This window comes from Echinococcus granulosus (assembly GCF_000524195.1).
Source record: "Echinococcus granulosus chromosome Unknown EG_S00116, whole genome shotgun sequence".
Taxonomy (NCBI): Eukaryota; Metazoa; Platyhelminthes; class Cestoda; order Cyclophyllidea; family Taeniidae; genus Echinococcus; species Echinococcus granulosus.
In genome coordinates this window covers 178,418-198,532 of record NW_020170496.1, presented here as the reverse complement: position 1 = coordinate 198,532, position 20,115 = coordinate 178,418, and the positions used below count along the sequence as shown (strand labels likewise).

General features: G+C 42.3%; 1 protein-coding gene across 1 annotated transcript; it reads right to left on the bottom strand. All coding sequences in view use genetic code 11, as the record gives it.

Annotated features, from left to right (window-relative positions):
* Positions 1-1,778: 1,778 nt before the first annotated feature.
* Positions 1,779-19,540, bottom strand: EGR_08707 (Sterol regulatory element-binding protein cleavage-activating protein; the record flags this gene model as incomplete). Its single annotated transcript, XM_024497956.1, has 18 exons — positions 1,779-2,045; positions 2,906-2,974; positions 6,071-6,379; positions 7,567-8,005; positions 9,198-9,349; positions 10,557-11,043; positions 12,185-12,430; positions 12,872-13,317; positions 14,284-14,402; positions 14,476-14,680; positions 14,747-14,940; positions 15,010-15,122; positions 15,282-15,411; positions 15,866-16,092; positions 18,615-18,952; positions 19,027-19,254; positions 19,299-19,380; positions 19,431-19,540. The coding sequence occupies 18 exons, from the start codon at positions 19,538-19,540 to the stop codon at positions 1,779-1,781; spliced, it is 4,161 nt and encodes a 1,386-aa protein (XP_024347638.1).
* Positions 19,541-20,115: the final 575 nt, after the last annotated feature.

Sequence of the window (20,115 nt, the reverse complement as noted above, 5' to 3'; positions counted from 1 at the left end):
TAGCAGTTTTAAATGCTTTGTATTGCATGAATGGGTCGATGAAATTATTAATGGTGGAAGTTAGCACAATTGAAATGCAGTGGAAATGAAGCCAACTTTACTGTCGATGGTGACGTGAGGAAATAAAAGCGGTGGTAGGACGACTAGGTAATATTCATGCCATTGCCTTTGAATCCTCGGGCTGATCTCCTAAAAATAGTCGAGTTTCTTGAATATGCCCCTTTTGGACCTTGTGAATACAATCGAGTGCAACTCCAGAAGTGTAGGAATTAACCGAATTGGAGCGCTGGTTGGTGGCTAAACTACTTGTTTTCAACTGGTCAGTTAAGTTAATGTGTGAGTTTGCAAAACTATTGCTGGACGACCGTTTCCACTATCTTCCACACCTCCAAAATGAGTACAAAACAGCAAAACTACAGGTAAGCAATAGTAATGGCCCGACCTCTTGATGCCGCAATGATCTGTGACGATGGAAGTGGATGTAATCGTTCAAAGGTCTCAAAAACCTAGATCCATTTTCTCACGTTTTTAACTCCCATTTTATGTATTGCCGATCAGTAATCTGGGAAGCCTTCGTACCAAACTTGTTCCATAGCAATTGAAGAGGGTGTTGGCAGCCGAACGGCCATCCTAGGGAGGGTCTAAATAAGTCGCCTAATTCCGGTGATGAAATACTATGGGGAGGATGCCAATCGTAACATCCAGTAACATTCGACGTGAGTTATGGTGAAATGATTTGTACCTACTTCAACTAGAAAAGAAGCGCCCTTCTAGACGCTGAATGAGATACGACAGTTAATAAACTATAAAGCCTATCCATTTTTTCATTTCTTCGTGTACGTTTTAAAGTGTACTGAGCAGTTCAGACTGCTGAGTGATTGACAAACTGCCTGACCTGTTATGAGAAGTTGTTAATGTGATTCGAATGAACATACCATTAATTACTCACAAACCACATGCATCTACCTCCTCACTATACAATTATTCTTCGAATGTGTGTGGACTGCTAAAAAAGTTTGCTTGCCAAAAGTAATCAACTTCATGAGGACCAGAAGATAATTGTGGTTGTAATCCACCCGCTTGATTTAGCTCGAGGCTGTGATAGCTATCACCTCATTTTGTCTCCAGATCATCACGTGATTACATGCGCAATAGACAGCAAGCGATTGTGAAATAAAAGGGAGATAAAAAAGCAGCGTTAACTATGGCTAGCCCTTTACTAACTTCTGAAGAGAAGATGACTCGTTGGGGCAGAATTTCCAGTAAGCTTGTCTCAGTATGAGAGAAATGCAGGTGATAGGGTATGCTGCTATGATGTGTTCTGACAAGACGCCTTTCGGCGTAACCAAAAGGCAAAGACTTCAGTAGGGAGCTCCTCGATGCTGATGACCCATGTAAACTAGGAGTACCGTGTGCACGCCCTTATTCACTGCTCAGATTGGTGGGGGTCCAAGAGGGCCTTGACCTTGCACATTGCTTACCAGTGACTTAATACCTGCGTTTCAATGCGTTATTGAAATCTCTGCGAGGTAGAAAAACTCACGCCTACTGACAGGAGAAAAGACGAGAGCAAAAGTTTACACACAACGGTGAAGACAAAAAAGTACTAGCATACCCACAGATCATCCATGTTACTAGGAAAGCCCCGAGCCATTGCTTTTCCCCAACCCCCTTTTAATGGGAAAAAATAGCAAATTTACACAAAAATGTATACTTATATATATATATTCAAAAATACGAAAAACCTCCCTCATGGGAGGAAAGAGTGCTCCATGCGTTCAGTTGAGAAGGACCGACTTAGGGACAATGAAGAGGCTTTTTCCAGCATCGGAGAGACCGCATAAATACTGATGACCATGACTGCCACCGGTGATACCCAGGGGGCCCAGACCACGCTCCCACTGCTCCGCGCTTGGATTGGCCTGCGAATCCATAGTTCTCTCCCCCTTTGCCACTGATTCCGTCGGATAGGTCAACAGTGGTGGCATCAGTTGCACCGAGCGCTCGTACTTCGCTGTTCGTGGATTCACCAGACGCAGGTAGCCCTGACAATGAAGAGGAATAATCACTCATAACATCGATGAGATGATTCAAATACACATGAGATTCGCGTGTTCACAGTATATTGGTCAGGCAAAAGGAGCAGAAGGGAATAGCTGGTGGTTAAAACCATCGAGTCAGTCTAACGACCCGCTACTACACATCAAGACATTGTGGCATTAAAACTAGGCCGTTTAAAAGCAGGCTAAAAGCTACTGAATGCATAGATGGTGAAGTAAAACAGGAAATAAGGTGCTGCACACTAGTAAACGACCAAAAAGGAGATCACAAACAACCCATGCTACCTGTAATTCACCGGTGTCAGAGATGACTGCAGTGACAGATGTCGATCAGACAGTCAAGCGGGGTGGGAGGCAAAAAGGTATGATGCAAACAATCCTATTCTATCCACTATATCGAAAATGGCTCACTTAAATATCCCATTTTAATCTGCTGTTATTTTGAAGATCTAGTCAAGTTGGTTTCAGAATACAGTATACACGACTAACGAAATCCGACAAGGTAATTGCGCGATGAAAGTATAACAGTTCCATTTTAAATACTTCTTGGAATACGTTAATTCTACTAGTAATCAACCTTAGAAAGACGTAAAAAACGAATCAGTTCCGATGTCACATTAATTAAAGAAAAGGCGCCAAATGCGTGCATCCGGCATTCATACGTGAATTGTCATGTAAACACTGGCGGTCAGAGTGCGAGGTGAAAGGAGGATAATAGCAACTTTTCAAAAAATCGCAAGGAAGACCAGAGTTTGGGATGCGTTTAAACTACTGTAGCGGTAAATAGATGGGTCACCAGGATATAGGCTAAGTGGAATTTAGTTATTAACCAGACAACGACCTACCCGTTCGCCAAAAATGACTCGATCATCGACACAGATGATGGGTGCACGAATGGCAAAGGCCGGTGTGTTCTAAAAACACCAAAAAAGAAAAAAAAAGTTGCACTACACCATCGAATAAACCAGGGGCCCAAGTTTCCGGCCATAAAAAGGGATGCTACGTGGTAGTATTACATTCAATGTTGAGTACCAAGTGTGGCCTCCCTCTAATGGCCTACGCATGGGTTTTGAGATGGTTCATTCAGACACCGGTAGCAAAGACTGCACGCCTGCCTTCGTGTTTTTGGTGTTGAACAAAGTTTCTCGCAATTTAATGCACAAAACCCATGGACATGTACAGAAGCCTTGAAGTACAATACTCTGATGGGACTCCTGGCCGCTCAGAGGTAAGCGTTTTAACGATGTACCTTAGTGGCAATCCCAGCCGTGGCAGTTTGTAGCCATTCCAAGAGCACACTACACATTCGTTTCCGTCAACAAATGGTCAGCCGAGACGCGGAACGCCTGAGCCCAGACGCCAGTATGACGCATATTTGATGGAAATTTGGTGAGTACTCAACAACTTCTATCTCAGCAAGCTGATACATATCAAGAATGGTGAAACAAGATGCAAATATCCCAATTCCTCTTAGAAACGTTTTTCAGTTGAGCAGTTTCGACAGACCAAATAAACGGAGTAACTCAAAGGCTGACCACTCATTTTAAAGGAGACTGCAAAAAAAAATCATTCAAGAATAAGTAACTTGTGAGCGCCCCCATTTACGCTTCTCCATCACTTGTTCAGGCACTCATCTGCCTCCCGCGTTGTTGAACTGGAGGCTATCGTCAAATAGAGCACTAAACACCTTTACTCCTTTAATCGTTAATTTCGTGTTTTTACAAGATTTTTAGAAAACACACATACCGAAGGATAGTGAATATGGGCTCCCGGTAAAGTTGGTGTACGACAGAACAATTTCCCTTTAGCGCATCTTTTAGGGTTGGTTTTGTCTCAAGGTGACAATATGACGTTTAAATCGCAAAGGCAGCCGGCTTGCCCTCATCACACAGCTGTTAAAATCTCCCTGACCGGTTAACCCTCAATTACATACAAACGAATTTCAAAGATGAATATAAACCCTACATGCAGCATTGATGTCACCTCGGTCAGGGGTCAGGTGCATGACTTATGGAAAGCTAATAAAAATGTCAACAATGAAAAAGAGATCAACTTCCAGCGAAACTAATCGCGTGATTGCAAGATACAGTTCCTCAAGTTATGCCTGATTGGTGAATATCAACTCAAACGGAATTGCCAGATTTTCTTTTCAAGCAAAACAGCATTAAAAGAGAGGGTCACTCCTCCAAAATGAAGCCTTTCTTCATTTGCGGAAACGCCAACTAAGGCAAGGGTGTGAGCACACAACACCAAATTAGTGATTTATAAGTACGTTAAATGCTGTCTTGACAGGTCCTCAGTGGTGGTTACCACGGTGCGAAAAATCGGACCTCCGGTACAAGCGCAGGAACAGTATGTGATAGGAAAAACAGGGGAATAACATAAGCATGGGGGGCTGTATGATATTCCTCAAAGTGGATGGGCCTGATATTAACCAATTCGTCACCGAGGTCACATGTTACACGTTTTCTTTACCATTTTGTGACAAATGTAGTTGCACTAAAGTTACAAACGGACTAGTTGAGTTTGAAAGCAACCAAGGTGTAAATAATGCGCTTGGTGCGGGAATGATTTTCCTCGTTTTAACGATGGCCAGTGATTGACAGGCCCAGCTGAGGCAATTAAATTGACATTTGATTTCGCCTTTTTGACCTGAGGGTTTCATTAGCCTTGCATATTTAGTTGAAACAGAAAATTTACATAGAATTATGTCAAAATAACAACTAATTCAAGTTTATTCGCTAAAAATACTCGGAAAAATCCTTAGCAGATTTATTACCGTCGTCTCGAATGGGTGCCAGTGTGGGCGCGCCAAATCGTGTGTCGAGAACACGTTTGCTGATTTTCAAACGACAAAGCAGCGGAAAGTTGCTGCTTTGAAGAGAAACATATATTTATATTGTTTTAAACAGCATAACTTTGAAGTTAACGCACATTTGAAGGGCCATGAAGTTCAAGGGTTCATGGGTAGTAAGAGTACATCAAAGCAAAGGCACCAGAGGTGGTTTGATGCTATCGAGGAGTCATTCTTACTCCCGAATAACAGAATGTGCCAGTTCAATCACACACAAGTGTAAGCTGAAGTGGAAGAAATTTTGATGAGCTTAGTCAAGGTCCCATAATTCGACCGGCACACTAGTACCATAGGGCTCTGGTACTAGTCCTGATACCTTTCGTGCATCAATGACGAAACTAAATTCCAAGCTGGTGCGATTCAAAATACAACCCACGAAAAATCACATCCAGCAACACATCGACAGAGACCAATGGTAAGTGTTGCTCGAAAAGCCAATTTGTAAGATTTACGATAAAAACTTCGAATTCGCGTAGCTTAAATAAGAGATTTACTGAATTTTTAGATAAGCATGCCAGATCCTGTTGAAAAGGACGGAGACAACACGCAAAATTATCGCCCGACACCGAATAAACCCACAATTTGTACAAATTGATGATCCATTCAGACTGCTCAGTGAATTGTAAAGATGGTTGTGATTCACCACACGTATTTCGCTTAGCGATTAGCACAACTTGAAGGCGATCTTCTCGAAAGCAACAACAAATTAGTCCAAAAGTATGTTTTGTGGGTAGGCTGATTCATGCTGACGCGTGGTTTTGAAAGTAAAACCAACTTAAGGTAGAAAGTTGAAACAGATAAATGGGATTGTGACTCAAGACCGTACAATGGACAAAGCGAATGCATCCAGTTCCGATGAAAGACTCAAATATTGAAACAAACAGATCTGAGTTAAGATCATACAGGCGTGTTCTATCGTGTAAATCAAAAGAATAAACACGGGCAAGTGTTTCCAATTTTGCCCTCCCATCAGGTAGAAACTACCGGTATCAAAAAAAGCAAAATTAAAGCGTATGCAAATGAGGGAATTGCAGGATAGGTTGGTAAATCAATGTTCAAGCGTGAAATTCGCAAACTTGCTTGAGCTTTTTGTCCTACAACGTGTAAAAGTAGCGAGAGGATAGAAATGGGGGAGGTGGGAAGACGGTCCACTTACGGCAGGAAACCTTCGTATTAAGTGGCAACTGGATGCATGGATACTCCACACAGAGACAGCGCCAGTGTGACAGTAGGTGACCATTCGAAAGTCCTCAGTGGAGGATGGCGTTGAAATCTTGAAGAGGCGAATCCACGAAGCGCTACCCAGGGAGCCCTCGGCCGTCGGCGTCGTCGCTGTTGCTCCCGTCGCGCTAATCGTACACAACTCGAAGACCTCGACATGGAGATCCTTGTTGGCCGGAGGCACTGCTGCCGTTAGGTTCAGCATCCGCAAACGACCTGAAGCCTGACCGACCACTATCGTTGACTAAAGTGAAGAAGAGGTCGCTGGAACCAATGGAGGAGGAAAATACATCCCTTGCACCTTCAGCACTTTAATCACCTAAATGCTAGCAAAGAAATAGAAGCAGATTACGCTTGACGCACAATTGCATGGCTCCTTTCAAACCACTGAAATTATACGTCAGATTGATTAGCATAGTCTGGGAGAATGAGAAACTTAATACGAGAGATACTTTCACTTTTTTTAATATTTTGCTTAATCGAACTATAACTCCAAAGAACTTGCAGTCGAGGTTCATGCTTTCAAAGAGTACATACAGTACAGTAATCATTAGTTAGTGTAAGTCCAACCGCGTGGAAAACCACGATGAAGTATCAAGTGGATGGCGAAATGTGACACGTGAGGCACCATATTGAATCTTGGTTGATTTCCCTTCACTGAGGGTTCCCACTACTGACCGCTTCTAAACAAATGACATTTACGCGGAATTAGTTGACACATTCCAAAACAACGAGTCGCTTTATGGCAATAACAATTCATTACCCCTTAGCTTAAACCGGTCTCATCCTGCAGAAGAAATAAACTCGGGAATTATTCATCGCTAGTGAAGAAAACTTGAATAATTTGAACTGCATAAAAAAGTACAATGAAAAAAGGAATGCAGCCTGATGGGAATTTTGTCTTAGACGTGATAAGTTGAGTTCTCAGACTACAAGTTACACTATTGGCTGATTTTATATTTGATGCGCAAAGTTATCTATTTATTATTCTTTTTGAACTTTTAACTAGCAATACACCTAGCCAACACCACCATCAGCTTGTGAAAGAACTGAAAGTCTGCCTTGGGTTCTGCACATTGAACGGAGAAGGGTGCCGATCATTAAGTCAGTTTTAGTCCCAAAACCGAGGGAAGTATAAAAATGATGAAATACTACTTGAAGAAATAACACAAAATATCTTTTTTTAATCTAATCAGGAACTCAATTAGCTAGATTTTTCATCCAAAATCTGAACCAATGATAAATTAAGTCAACTAGATTCTATGGAAAACCAATTGGCATAATTCAGGAGAGTAACTTCACAGCAGAAAACAAACCTTAACCAAAATAATTAGCCACACCTTAAAAGCGGTAGTCGAGTTGTATCATCAAGTCGCACTTGGACAAAATTAAATACTGCAAAAGCGTAAAGATGATAAGGGAAGACCACACCTGAAGGAAGTCCGCACACAGAAGATGACTGGGATCCCAATGAAAACGCTGAAATCGAAAGTGACGTGGTTGGATGAGGGCCAGAGAGCCATCCATTGCACCGGAGACGAGAGCCCAATCTTCGCGCGAACTGCCGCCTCCGCTACTGCATCCACCAACTCCACCACTCCGAAGGCAGTGCCCGTCAAGTGCCGAAAGACTCCGGGGAGTGAAGCGTCGATGAGGGAGGAAGACGCGTTGGGGTGTGAGGTGGACAACTCCACGACTCCGGGGATGAGCGCTCCACTTGGCTCGCACGCTCCACTGCGGACGGTTGGTTCGGCCACCTCTGGAGATGGGTTCTGTGTTGGTGGGAGTTGTTGGTGTTGACGAGGATGGTGTAAGAGCCCACTTGACGCAACCGACGAAACCAAGACTTGTGCCAAAGTAAAAGATGTGCCTACAACCGCAAGGGTTGATTATTTTTAAACGCTGAGGTAGCTGTAACAAAATCAAGATTTAATGACTTGATAGGTGGGACTGTCTTGCAAAAATTTTTCGCTTCCACTTGAATACAAAGAGCCTTCAAGTTGACGGAAAATACCAATTCATGAGGGAAAAGTGGCTAAGCTACTTGTCGATCGCATACAAATCAGGGTTTATTAACATGTCAAATGTGTTAGACATTCACTTGAATGCAAACAATACCAAGCAGAAACCTTTCCTTCGATTTGACATACAACCTAAATGTGGTAAGTCTTCCAATGCTCTCCAAATTACAATAAATAAAGAATAAGTTAAAGTTCTCACGCCAAAAACCCACTCGTTGATCGCCTAATACTTGAATAAACGATTCCACAGATAAAACCACAGCAACACCTTAGTCAAGAGAGCTGTGTATTCCCAAATGCAAATAAAAATCCCTCTCCTCCAATGGGCACAGATCGAATTTAGTTGAACCCAACATTCCTTGACGAGATTCACTTATCACAAGACGGGAGCTGATTTGTGCATCTATCAGACACTACTGATGAGGCATAATCCAAGCCCAGTAACCCGCTCGGTGGAGCTAACTAGTCAGATGAATGGGGTATACATTCACTCGGATTCAAACAGCATTGAACAAAAAGCCTATATTGGTTCTCAGTGATACTCAATTTGCAGGAGGCAGGATTTTCTCATCCCAATCGGCTAATCCTTTTGCCTATCTCGCGTTAATAGAAAAAAAGCATTTCCAAAATGAAATCAAGGTCTAACAAAGTAGCCAGGAGAACCGCATAGTTAGACGAATGTACACTTGTGTTAAATTTGTCAGTCATTCACTCGAAAAGAAAAAGACCAAATAACAGCCGCATTCGAAAGTCTTCAACTATCAGTAGGTAACATTGCGCAGGAAAAAGAGTCTAAGCTATATGTCGACGGCGTATGCTATGAAAACAAATACTTTCAAAAAAATATTTAGCTTAATAAATGTGTTGGATATGTTAGATATTCATTCGAACAAAAGCTTGTTTGCTTCATATGCAATGAACTTCTATAATGGCAAAAAATGGGCAAACTTTTCGGTAGACATAGCCATCACTAAAGTGAAATGGAAAAAAGGGTGAGAGATAAAAAGGGAGAAAAGAAAAAGAAAGGAAGAGGCTTATTACTGGTTTTCCAGGGAGGCTTCGATGACGGTAACTCCACCAACAGGTGTCGGCTCACCTCCGGTCTCTACCAACTCGCCCTGCGCATTGTAGAAGTCCTCGGGAGAGGTCAGATCAATGACCTGGCGCAGATCAAAGTTATCCAAATCCCAGATCTACAGCAGTAAGCATGAGGAGGAGAAAGATGGAAGGAAAAGTGATTTGCAGTGCTATGGTGGCTGCATATAATTAAGCCTTTTACAGCCTACTTATTACACCATCCTAGCGTATCCGTGTCAATTAAAACTAGCCGTTTACAGGAAGGTAAGAACCATGGCTTTAAGGACAATATAAACGTCTCACTCAAAATCGTGACAAAACCCAGTCTGATATCAAAATTTCACCCAAAAAACTGATTGTTGTATTTGAGATTGCTTGATTCAGATTTATGAGACTCAAAAAAATACATACAGAATCCAACTTAACGGAAGAGGCTAGTCCCAACGCATAATAAGATCTTCTTTATCACAAATGGACAAGAAATGGATTTGAAAATACAACTCATTGTAATTGACAGATTCCAAACCAACAAAGGGTAACACATTAAAGACCTAGACACTAAGTAGCTCCATGCAAACTGTAGAAGCGTATTTTACAGTGGCACACTGACTGCTTTGGTGCCATTTGACAATAAACACCTTACTTCACTTTTAAAGTGGCAAGATTGTGGAAGTAACAGTTTGAACTGTCTCACACATGAGGGTCAATGAAAGAAAGTATTCCTTAAAAGGTTAACACCGTGATATCCTGGACAAGTAATCAGCTTGTCAACATTACTGAAGCTGTCTAGTGACTCTATTGTCATCAAAAAGCAGAGGTGATAAAAGAAGCTCGAAAAATTGCAGCAAACTGTACAGTAAAGCCCAGAATCCCCGTACTGGCCTGCACGACTCCATTAAGGCTGTTTGATTTTCCATTAAGCGATGCTGGTTATCCCATGGCGAATCATGAATGCGGTTAAGAGTACCTAAACAAGGAGGATCATTGAAGAAAGACGCCTAACCCAATCCAAATAAGCAATGATGCATCATCAGAACAACTCCCGAAAAAGGAGATCTAGATTTATTGGCAAGCCAACAAAATAGCAGTTCGATTGACCTTTAAAGTGTCAACCTGAATAGTAGCAATGCCAAGTCACCTCATTAACATCAGGCACGGAAATTACCATGACTTATTGAAGATGCCAACCAACACCACAATAATAGTGTGATGACTCAAGGAGACTGTGTACAACGTGAGCTACAGGTAATCAACACGGTCGGCTGGCAGACTTGGAAATAAGTGCATGAGAGATGGATAAGCACACATTTGGAAAAAACTTACCTCAATGGTCCCATTGGCACAACCAGCAACGAGGCTGCCGGTGGGGGCAAGCACTTTCATGGACCAAATTGGACTGAATCGACGCGAAAGGTCCCGATGACGCGAACCAGCACCGCGGATCTCAAAACTCCCTGGATAAAACCGATCGACGGTAGCTACCAAATGGCCACAATCGGCACTCCACAGTCGGATGCTGCGAATCAACTTGGGACCGCCGAAGTAGCCTGAGACAGTGGCAGCAATGAGGTTGTCCACCGTCTCACCTCTATGCCGACTGCGATGGGAGGATATGGAGAGTGCGGTAGAGGTGGTACCAGAGAAACCATGGAATAAACCGTCGCCCCAGAGGGAGATCGTGCCATTGCCGGACTGCTCCCCATCCCCATGTGCCACAATCCACTCCTCAATAGAGTGGTTTTTTTGAAGTAACGGGACTACCAACTGGCGTACACGAACCACTGGCTCGCGATATGCGTTTGGGTTTGACCTGGGAAAGTAGGACAAGCATATTTGGGTTTGTCCTCGAGTACGTGAACCTTTTCAGTCCCCTTCAATGACTTCGATACTAATAGACTCTAAGTTCTTCTGTATGCTTCGAGTAGCTACTTCCAGACACGTACAACCTAAGAATTTTTCAGCGGTAACTGCAATGTTTTATTGGTTGCAGAGCGGTAGGATACGTCCATTTACTGTTCCTCACGAGAAAAAGAGAAAATATTTGTGCTAGAGGGGGGCAGTTGTTGTAGAAGAGAGGCAAATTCTATCGATGACTTAGGGATGAGGACTTGGGTGAGACTAGTCGAGGAAGTTCGTTAATAATAGAGTACTTAATTATCCATAAAAGTGAAAGACTAATAAAAATCAGACTAGACACCACTTTATGTTAGAAAGTTCTATTAATAATCCAGACAAATGCCGTCATAGTACTGAAAAGTAGAAGTAGAATAAAACCAAGACAAAGTTCTGAGGCGTAATCATTGTAGAATGCAATCCAGCTTTGCATAATACTTCAGTGATATCTTTTTTCAAGGTAGCTTGTCACCGGAAGACTTGAAATATGAATTTCACTGAAATCCATAGGATGTGAGGTGATCAAGTCCTGTTAGTACGATGCAATAAAAAATAATTTTCTTTCGGTACTGTCTCGCAGTTTCAGTTGACTTACTTGGAAAGTTTTGTGACAATGGATGCAGAAGGGTAGTCACGGAGAATCCCAAGGAGGCAACGAGAGAGAACGATAGATTAACCTGTCTCCCACGAATTGGTCTTATAGTCGGCACTTGTAGTAAATTTGCCTTCAGGCTTTTGCACCCCATAAAGCCTTGAATGTGGTGAGGTTAGCTAATGAACCTAGAGTTTAGGTCAATATTTCGAAAAATCCATTCTGGCAGATTACTTTGGCCCCTAACGGGTCATGCGTGAGATTTGGACCTGAAGTTAAGGTAGTAAATAATAAGAGGGAGCTTTATAGCAGGAGAGAGTGGTGTGTACATCTATCCACTTCTAACTTCAAAGAAATTGGCGTTAGTCGGAAAGTAAATGAGTGTTTAGCATTTGTAAAAATTAGGCGCTACAGGGTGTCCAAAATCAGGGATAAGGGAATGACAAAAACGTGCCTGGAGAGCCACTTGTGGACAAAGAGCATAACTGTAGCAGTGATGGTGAGAAAGAAGCCGGCACCGAAGAGGCTAGCGGCCGCCATCGTTGCGGTGGACCAGAGACGCGTGGTCCAGTCTAAAAAGCCGTTCCAGGGCAGATCCAGAGCCCTCAGCGCGTCCTTGTGTCCGAAAGAAAGCACGTGCGACCACCACGTCCGGTCACTGTCAAACTCCTGGTCCTCGGCGGTTGGAGGAAGCACCACCCCTGAAAATCCTCTACAATCCGGAAATGTGTACTGCGGGAGAACTCAACACCTCTAAGAATGAAGAAATGTTAAGAGAGGCTTATGAGTGAGATTGGGTAAAATCAGAACCACTAACAAGAAGGTGAATAGTTACAGCTTTCAACATCTCCAGCCATCCATGAAATTTGGCAGTCCACAAAATGACGATTTAAAAAAAAAAAAAAAAACCCAAAAAGGCATTTTTAACAGTCGAACAACAAAGTGCTGACCCACTGTTCGTCTCAGCTACCCATTCGTTCATAAGGGTGAGTACGTCAGTATGACGCACCGATCGACAGTTTCAGCTACTCAAATTACAGATTCGGATCCAAGAAAGCGGAGATTTGCCATCATGGTAATTCCTTACCAGCAATTTTACGGAAAACCCACACCCTTTCATAAAATGCATGAATAGACAAAATCACAACTCTACTTGGTAGCTTTGGCACGCGACTTGGAGAATGCTGCGGCATTAGCATTACTCGCCTCATAAGCAGGCCGTCTCGCATGCATCGCCTCAGCTGGTGAGAACAGCTGTACCACATGGATGGGTTCAAAAATCACCAGACGCCGACCCTCCAGAGAGAAGTTGTAGCGGTCTGCGATGGATGGCCAGGTGGAGAAGGCCATGTGGCGCCAAAGATTATCGGCGTCCCACCGTACCTCGAAGCCGTGAAGGTTGATGGAGCGCAGGCCAAAGAGCCGTCGGAGGGAGACATCCTCAGTTTCTGAGAAGGCCGTTTTTGACTCCCCTGCTCCGTTTCCTGGCTTGTGGAGGTGTGGGGAGGCCAGATTAATTGAGTCGGTGGGCCGGGGTGGTGAGGGGGATGGAAGAAGAGTATAGCAGAGGAAGATCACCAACCAGATCAGAACTATAGCCTAAAATAAATGTTTGGGGTGAGTCACAAAATTAGCATGTACTTATTAAAATTCCAAGCACAATTTCGATCTTGCCTACACAGTGTTGACATCTGGAATTCTCCAAACAGTATGTCAACTCTTGTATGCGTATGTTAGAGGCAATCCCAGACTCGAACCTGGATTCATTTGGGAAGTAAGGTGTCTCAATAACGTATAATATTTGCCGGCAAATTGATCAAATGCCTTGTGTTCTCAAAGCTAAGTAACTGCGGCCCTGATCGTACTGTTCTGTACCCTTACCACAGTAGCAATCTAATGTAAATGCATAAGAAACACTGGGCATACAAGGTTAGCAAAGTTGTGCGGTTTTTAAAGAATTAGCCGTAGAGAGCCTCTGCAAATACGTTATTTGTTAAAAGACACCACCGCGACCTACGATCCTCTCCAACGGGATGCAAACTTACTCCGAATTTTGAATTATACAATGGAATCGTTTCTATAAAAGAATACTCCTTTTACTTCCAACTAGTTTATTTTACATGGAATGCTATCACGCGATTGTCCAATGCCAAAAAGGTCTGCTGATCGAGGCTTGGAAAAATATCTCGACAATGTGCGGAGACTGAGGCCGCACATCCCTCTCGGCTCAAAATGAAAATATCCTCACGGGTCAATTGCGTAGTATGAGATGAGGTATCGTGCTGTCCTGTAATAATAAGATTTTTCTAAGTGATTGATTCGATAGTCCTAGCTGTTTCCCAAAATTTTTTCTTGCACATTCTAGAGTTACTTCGAATAGATAGATGCCAGGCATAATTGTGTGGCCTTTCAGAAGGCGAATAAGTGCCAGTGATAAATCCCGTCCGTCGTCAACCAACTACGAAGCAGGTTTAGCCTTCTGGAAGGAATTTTGAAAGAGATGTGGAGTGGTTTACCTTCAGTCCAACATGTTACGACATCTTTCAAGGTGACAGGGTGACTCACCATTCCAAAATGCTGAAAAACACGACGATTGGTCCGGAAGGCCCAAAATCGCCTTCGGAAGGATACACCGCCGCCCGAAGTGTTCCTCTCCGACGACATGAAGGCAGCATTTGATGCATCTGAAATGAATAGTCAAGAGCTCATTTGAAGAAGACCTTAGTTAGTCAGTCAGTCAATCAATGATTCACCTACCAGAGTGAACTCGTCTGTGACCTAAGTTTTGACTATTCTGTGGGATGGGCGACATGGAGCGACGATGATAGTCCGGTGGTGGGGCTGTATCTCGGGAGCGGGTAACCGCTGGACTATGATTACAAAATCCGGTGTTGACTGTTTTTTCGTTGCCAAGGGGTGGTGGAATGGAAGATAGTGGTGCGCGTTGTCGCAAATCTGAGAGCTAAAACAAAAAAAACATGGACGTCCAGAGCGAAAGTAGGAAATAAGTAGTCAACAGAAGTCAAACCTCCATGCGACGAATATCGATAGCAAGAACGGGCACGAAGAAGAACATTTGAAGGAAGAAGTCTGTAGTGAAGCTGATGATAGCGATGAGACAGAACTCCTGAATAGCCGAGTCGAAGGTAAGGAATCCGAGGGCGGTGCAAAAAAAGGCATAGAGGAGGTTCTTAGTCATTGGCCATCCCTCCTTGGCCAAACCTAGGGGAAAGAAGGAACATAGTCAAAAGGTGACCTAAGGAATAACGGAAAGAAGGGAAATTACGACACCTTGGGCAACGCGGTGCTTTACGGGTAAGTCGATTGGAGTGCCGACCACGGCTTTTGTGGTGGCAAGTATGTTCTCGAAACCGATCAACCCCACTAGGTAGGGAAAAAACTCCCTGGAAAGTGAAAGAAATGCAAGTGTTGAAGCAATGAAGCTAGACTACGCATAATTAAATGATGGAGATTTGGTTCGTACAATCCTTGCATACTAGCTGATACTTCAAGAATAAGAATTTCAAGTCAAGTCAAAATGGCCCAGATTTTGCATTCCTTACCTGCCCCGAAGTGCTGGAGACATCAAACCGAGAGTGGCACAGAGGCTTAAAGTCATCACGAGAGACGCAAAAATGGTGAAACAAGCGCTGACGGCCAGTCCGAATTTTGATTTGACCATGTCAATTTTACCTAAATAGTATGAAAAAGACTGACTTCACAAAAGACCAATATGTAGCAAAAGAGCGGAGGATTACCCGAAGTTTAAGTCTTGTAGACACAAACAGAACCGCTGATCACATTTAAATTGCGTCGAAAATAGATACGTAAGTTGTGAATCTCGATGTAATAACTAAGTGGTGAGAAAATAAAATGTTGACTAAACAACCAGTCGGTGCTATATATATATACATAGGTGGAAATAGCGAGCAAGGAAGACCGATTTTATTGCGCATACAAGGTAACAGTCAGTAAATGAGCCTGAATAACAAATACCGAAGATGACAAATGTCCAAAAGGTAAGTCAGCTAGATACAGAAGCTGCCACAACAGGCATGCAAAACTGTCGTGAAGGTTATTAGACAAAGAATAAACAAAGCAGATAATGAAAATGCGAAAACAATGAAAAGTAGTACTTGAAACTTACTGACAGAAAACCAGATGTAGAGTACAAGAAATGTGTAGACGGCAAAGGCGGGGGCGTATTGGACGAGGTAGTTGTGACCACGATAGTGCACCACGAAGACACGGGGTTCTGAGTCCTTTCCAAGGGGGTCGGGGTAGTGGTCCTGGCTTTTTCCTTTGCTGATCTTCCCAACAAATCGCGAATCCGGAAAGGCCTCCATCAGTCTTTCACGAAGGCTGTGGATGTACCTATGGTTGAGAGATTCAGATCACTGTAATGATAGCGATGTAATACAAAAAGAATAGACGGGACTAGGAGAACTTCTGGCTTTGATAGACCGAGGATATGCAGAAAGCCTAAGAGAAAAAGTCAACCAACTTAAAGAAAACATATGCCCACATTTTGATGGGATATTTAACTGAAGTAAAGATCAGGACTGATTGTTGAAAAGGAAAGGCTGCCCTGCTAAAGCTGTTATTCGTCAAAACCGAAGGGCAGTATGATCGTGAACGGCTTGTAATGAATCACTTAGTGAGCATTTACTTTTGTGCCCAACGCACTAAAATTTTCGCTAACAAGAGAGGAGGTTCAAAACATTTGATGAGTCTCGAATGCCAAAATTAAATTCATCAATCCAAAAGGGAGCCATATTTTATCAACACAGAATAAGGAAGAAAGATTAATGACAAAATCATAACCAAAGAAACAAATTAGGTCCGTGAAAACTTGTAATTCGTTAGAAAAGTGGGAGTTTGAACGAATTAACCGGTGAAAACTTATAACTCAAAGGAGAACTACAGAATTCTAAACTGAAGTGAAGCAACTTGATCGCCGTAAGCCAATGGCTTCACAAATACCCCGCAATTAGTGGACGGAGCGAGGTTTCCAAAAGGCTAAAACATCAACCTTTGAGGTTTATATATACAGAAATTGCAACCAAAAGAAATAACAGGGGTTTAGGAAGAAAAACAGGACATTTAAGACGGGATGGAATAAACAAGTGACAATCAAATTTCCTAAGTTTATAAAAGTTAGGTCTTAAAATGGGTGTAATTCACAACCAAAAAAAGGTAGTAAGATGGTGAAAGGCTTGTGGTGGAAAGACAGGGTAAAGGGGGATTCAGGCCTTAGAAAACCAAGGTACAGACTTTTTGGAAAGGGTTTAAATAACGGGCAATCCAAAGATTAACGAACTTATGGTCATTACAAATAAAAGTAGTATTAACGCCAGTGACTTGCTATGAACCAGTGAAAACAGGGCAAAAAATACTATAAAAACCGATATACTGGTTTTTATAGAGGGGGTAGACAGAAGCATAATACATAAGGGTGGTTCAATAAGACCGGTAATTAACTGAAGTTAAAATGAGGCAGGTTTGTAATAGATTTTTGAAAAGGGCAAACTCTTTATAAACAGGTTATACCTCGTTTTTTTAAAAATAGAACACTGAAACCTAAATAACCGGGAAGTAGACTGGAGAGAGGGCTAATAATTTATTAAAAACAATGAAATGAGTGTTAAACTAAATCCAATGATCAAACTTCTTCATCCAAAGAGAGTGACGAGAGCCTACGACGGGTTGAATCACAACCAGTGAAAGGCGGTAGAGGCTCCCAGAGCCTGCTTTAATCAGGCCATTAAAGCAAATGGTGGCTATGGAAGGTAAGTGTGAAGATTACAACCCAGCTGAAATCCAATGATCTACCGAAGAAGATATAACTGATCAGAAGAGATGATACTCAGTGTCAAGACAGTTTACAGTTTTAAATATATAACAGACGAAGGGCCAAAATGGATATTTCCAAATGCTGTCATATAACACAAGAAGTACATTGAAAGTAGATTGGTTAAATTAAGTTGACAGACGGAATATGTGCAATTCATACATACTAAAATCTAAGTTTAGAAAATGCGAGGTTTAAGGTACCCAATAGTGCCTTAAAATGGAATAAGTAAATGTGTCATTAACCCAAAGCGTCAAATTTTATTAATCATGACATGGAAACGGAGTGAAGAACTTTATCGGTACCGAAAGAGCACGGAATTACAAACCGGATACAAGAGATTAAAAAAGAAGCAAATGGGAATCATAAGCTGTAGAAACTTGACAATCCGTGGAGAACGAGAGGACCGTTCACAAAACTGACGCTCTGGTTCGATGCTATATGCGGTGTTGAACACCCTTACTAGACGACGGGGTGAGCCGAATACTAATAAAGGACACTATCGTCCAGGCTGTACTTTTGAAAGGAAGATTAGGTGCACTAGTGCCAAAGAAACAACCGCGCCAGCTGAAGCCTCTCTATAATGACCAACCACATCGAGAGCGAATTAAAACAGGAAAAAGAATAGGTTTGGTAATCTCTTAGAACCAGATTGAAGCAAAGGAATGCCTTATCTAAATAGAGGCAAACCTCAACCCAAAAGTTTGCAGCATTAAATTATGTCGAGAAGATTCAACCCTCCCGAAAGGCAATAGGACCAAGAAAGGATCGCAGCAGATTGAAGAGGAAAATGGCGGCAACAGAAAGGAGAGAGGAAACTATGGCCAAATCGTAAAGGTTTAGTAATCCACGGAAAGTGAAGCAATCCTTCAAAAACCTGTAGCTCTAATTAGATTAAATATGCTGCATTTTTGACATCCTTAACTGCACGAAGTCAAAACAAACACTTGTCAAAATCGCCAGCAAGTGCAACATGGCATATGAGTACTTTCACTAAAATTATATCCAGCAAATTAATAACAAGATAAAACCCACAGAAACTCACTCAGGATAGAAGTCTCGAAGCACAATGGTGGTCGCGAAAGCGTTCACCACTGGAAGATTGCGAAACTTCATTCGAAACATGCCGAGATGACGTCGCGGTAGACCAAAAAGGACATCCAGGAGCTCCTGAACTTCGTTCAAATTGAGCCGCTCTGAGAGATCGATGTCGTCTAGGTGAAAGAGGCTCCACTCGTTCCCCCAAATGAGGCTCGGTGAGAGAACAGCGCAACCGTCAAAAGGAAGAGAGGGCGTAGGAAGACTAAGAATCCGCGAAGTCGGGCTTTTTGTCGTGGCTAGATCGCTGGTATCAGCGTTGAGGCTGATTAGTAGATCCTTCATCTAGGCATAAATTTAAAAAGACTACGTTTTCATCCAGCAAGGAGAAAAGAAGCAAATCAAGGAAGAAAACATACTCGCATACATATCGAATCCAGTTTTTGTTCGCCGACTGCACCGGAACAATTCGATTTTGTATCGACAAAAAACGCAGTAGACTGTACAATTTCGTGAATCCTGAAACTGGCATTCAGGTTGCAACGCAAACCATCCATGTGAGTGATATCAGAATGCTGTGGTGAAATGGCAGATCGAAAAATAATTTGAGCGACAAAAGTGAAGTTAAAGTCGTCATTCGAGATTTTCTATAAAAGGCAACATATGTTAAAAAAACGTTTCGAAGGCGTACTTGGATACTTGGTGTAGATAAAAGAGACTTGCATTTTGACTCCGGTAGAGGGATGGCTTCAAATGGAACATCACGTGAGATGCTGATTTTTTGCAAAGGAAAACTAAGACTAGATCACACCCGAACACTTACCAAAAGAAAATGAATATACAAATAACAGTCAGAAGAGTTGGCAGTGGTCGTGTGGAACAAAATAATCCATGATGAAAAAATACTTTTGAAACCTGATCTGACACCTTCATGATATCAAAACCGAATTATTGCGACTAATGTACGAGTTAGAAAGGCGAATTGATTGTTAGAAACCCTCATGAATTCCAGATAACACATCCAGGAGTCAACCCAGCCCCCAGACGGACGCTAGCATCATGTGAACCAGACTGAATGGCGCGCGACAACTAACTGTTTATTTTTTAAATTGCGTTTATTAATTGTGTTTAAAATTTATTGATGCATAAACCTCATGCAGCGCCATTGTCTGGCAGCTGTGTACATGCCTAATGAACCACAAAAAACCCGGAGAAATGCCAAAGATCAATAAGTTCTTGTACCTAACAAATGCACGATTATGCAAACAGGTGGAAAGTCTACAAAGTGTTTAAAAGCGATCGATTTTTTATCTACACTTTCTGCCAGTGAAACCCAAAAAATCAGTTGTTTGAGCACTAAATCGGGTAGCACCCAACAACGATCTTGTACAAGTTTATTACTTACCCAACTTAACTGAATGTGCTTTTTGCATATGTCTTAGCACGTTAGTAAGTAAGAGCTAAGAATGAATGCAAAAATTTGTTATAAGGGCAAAATAAGTATTTAT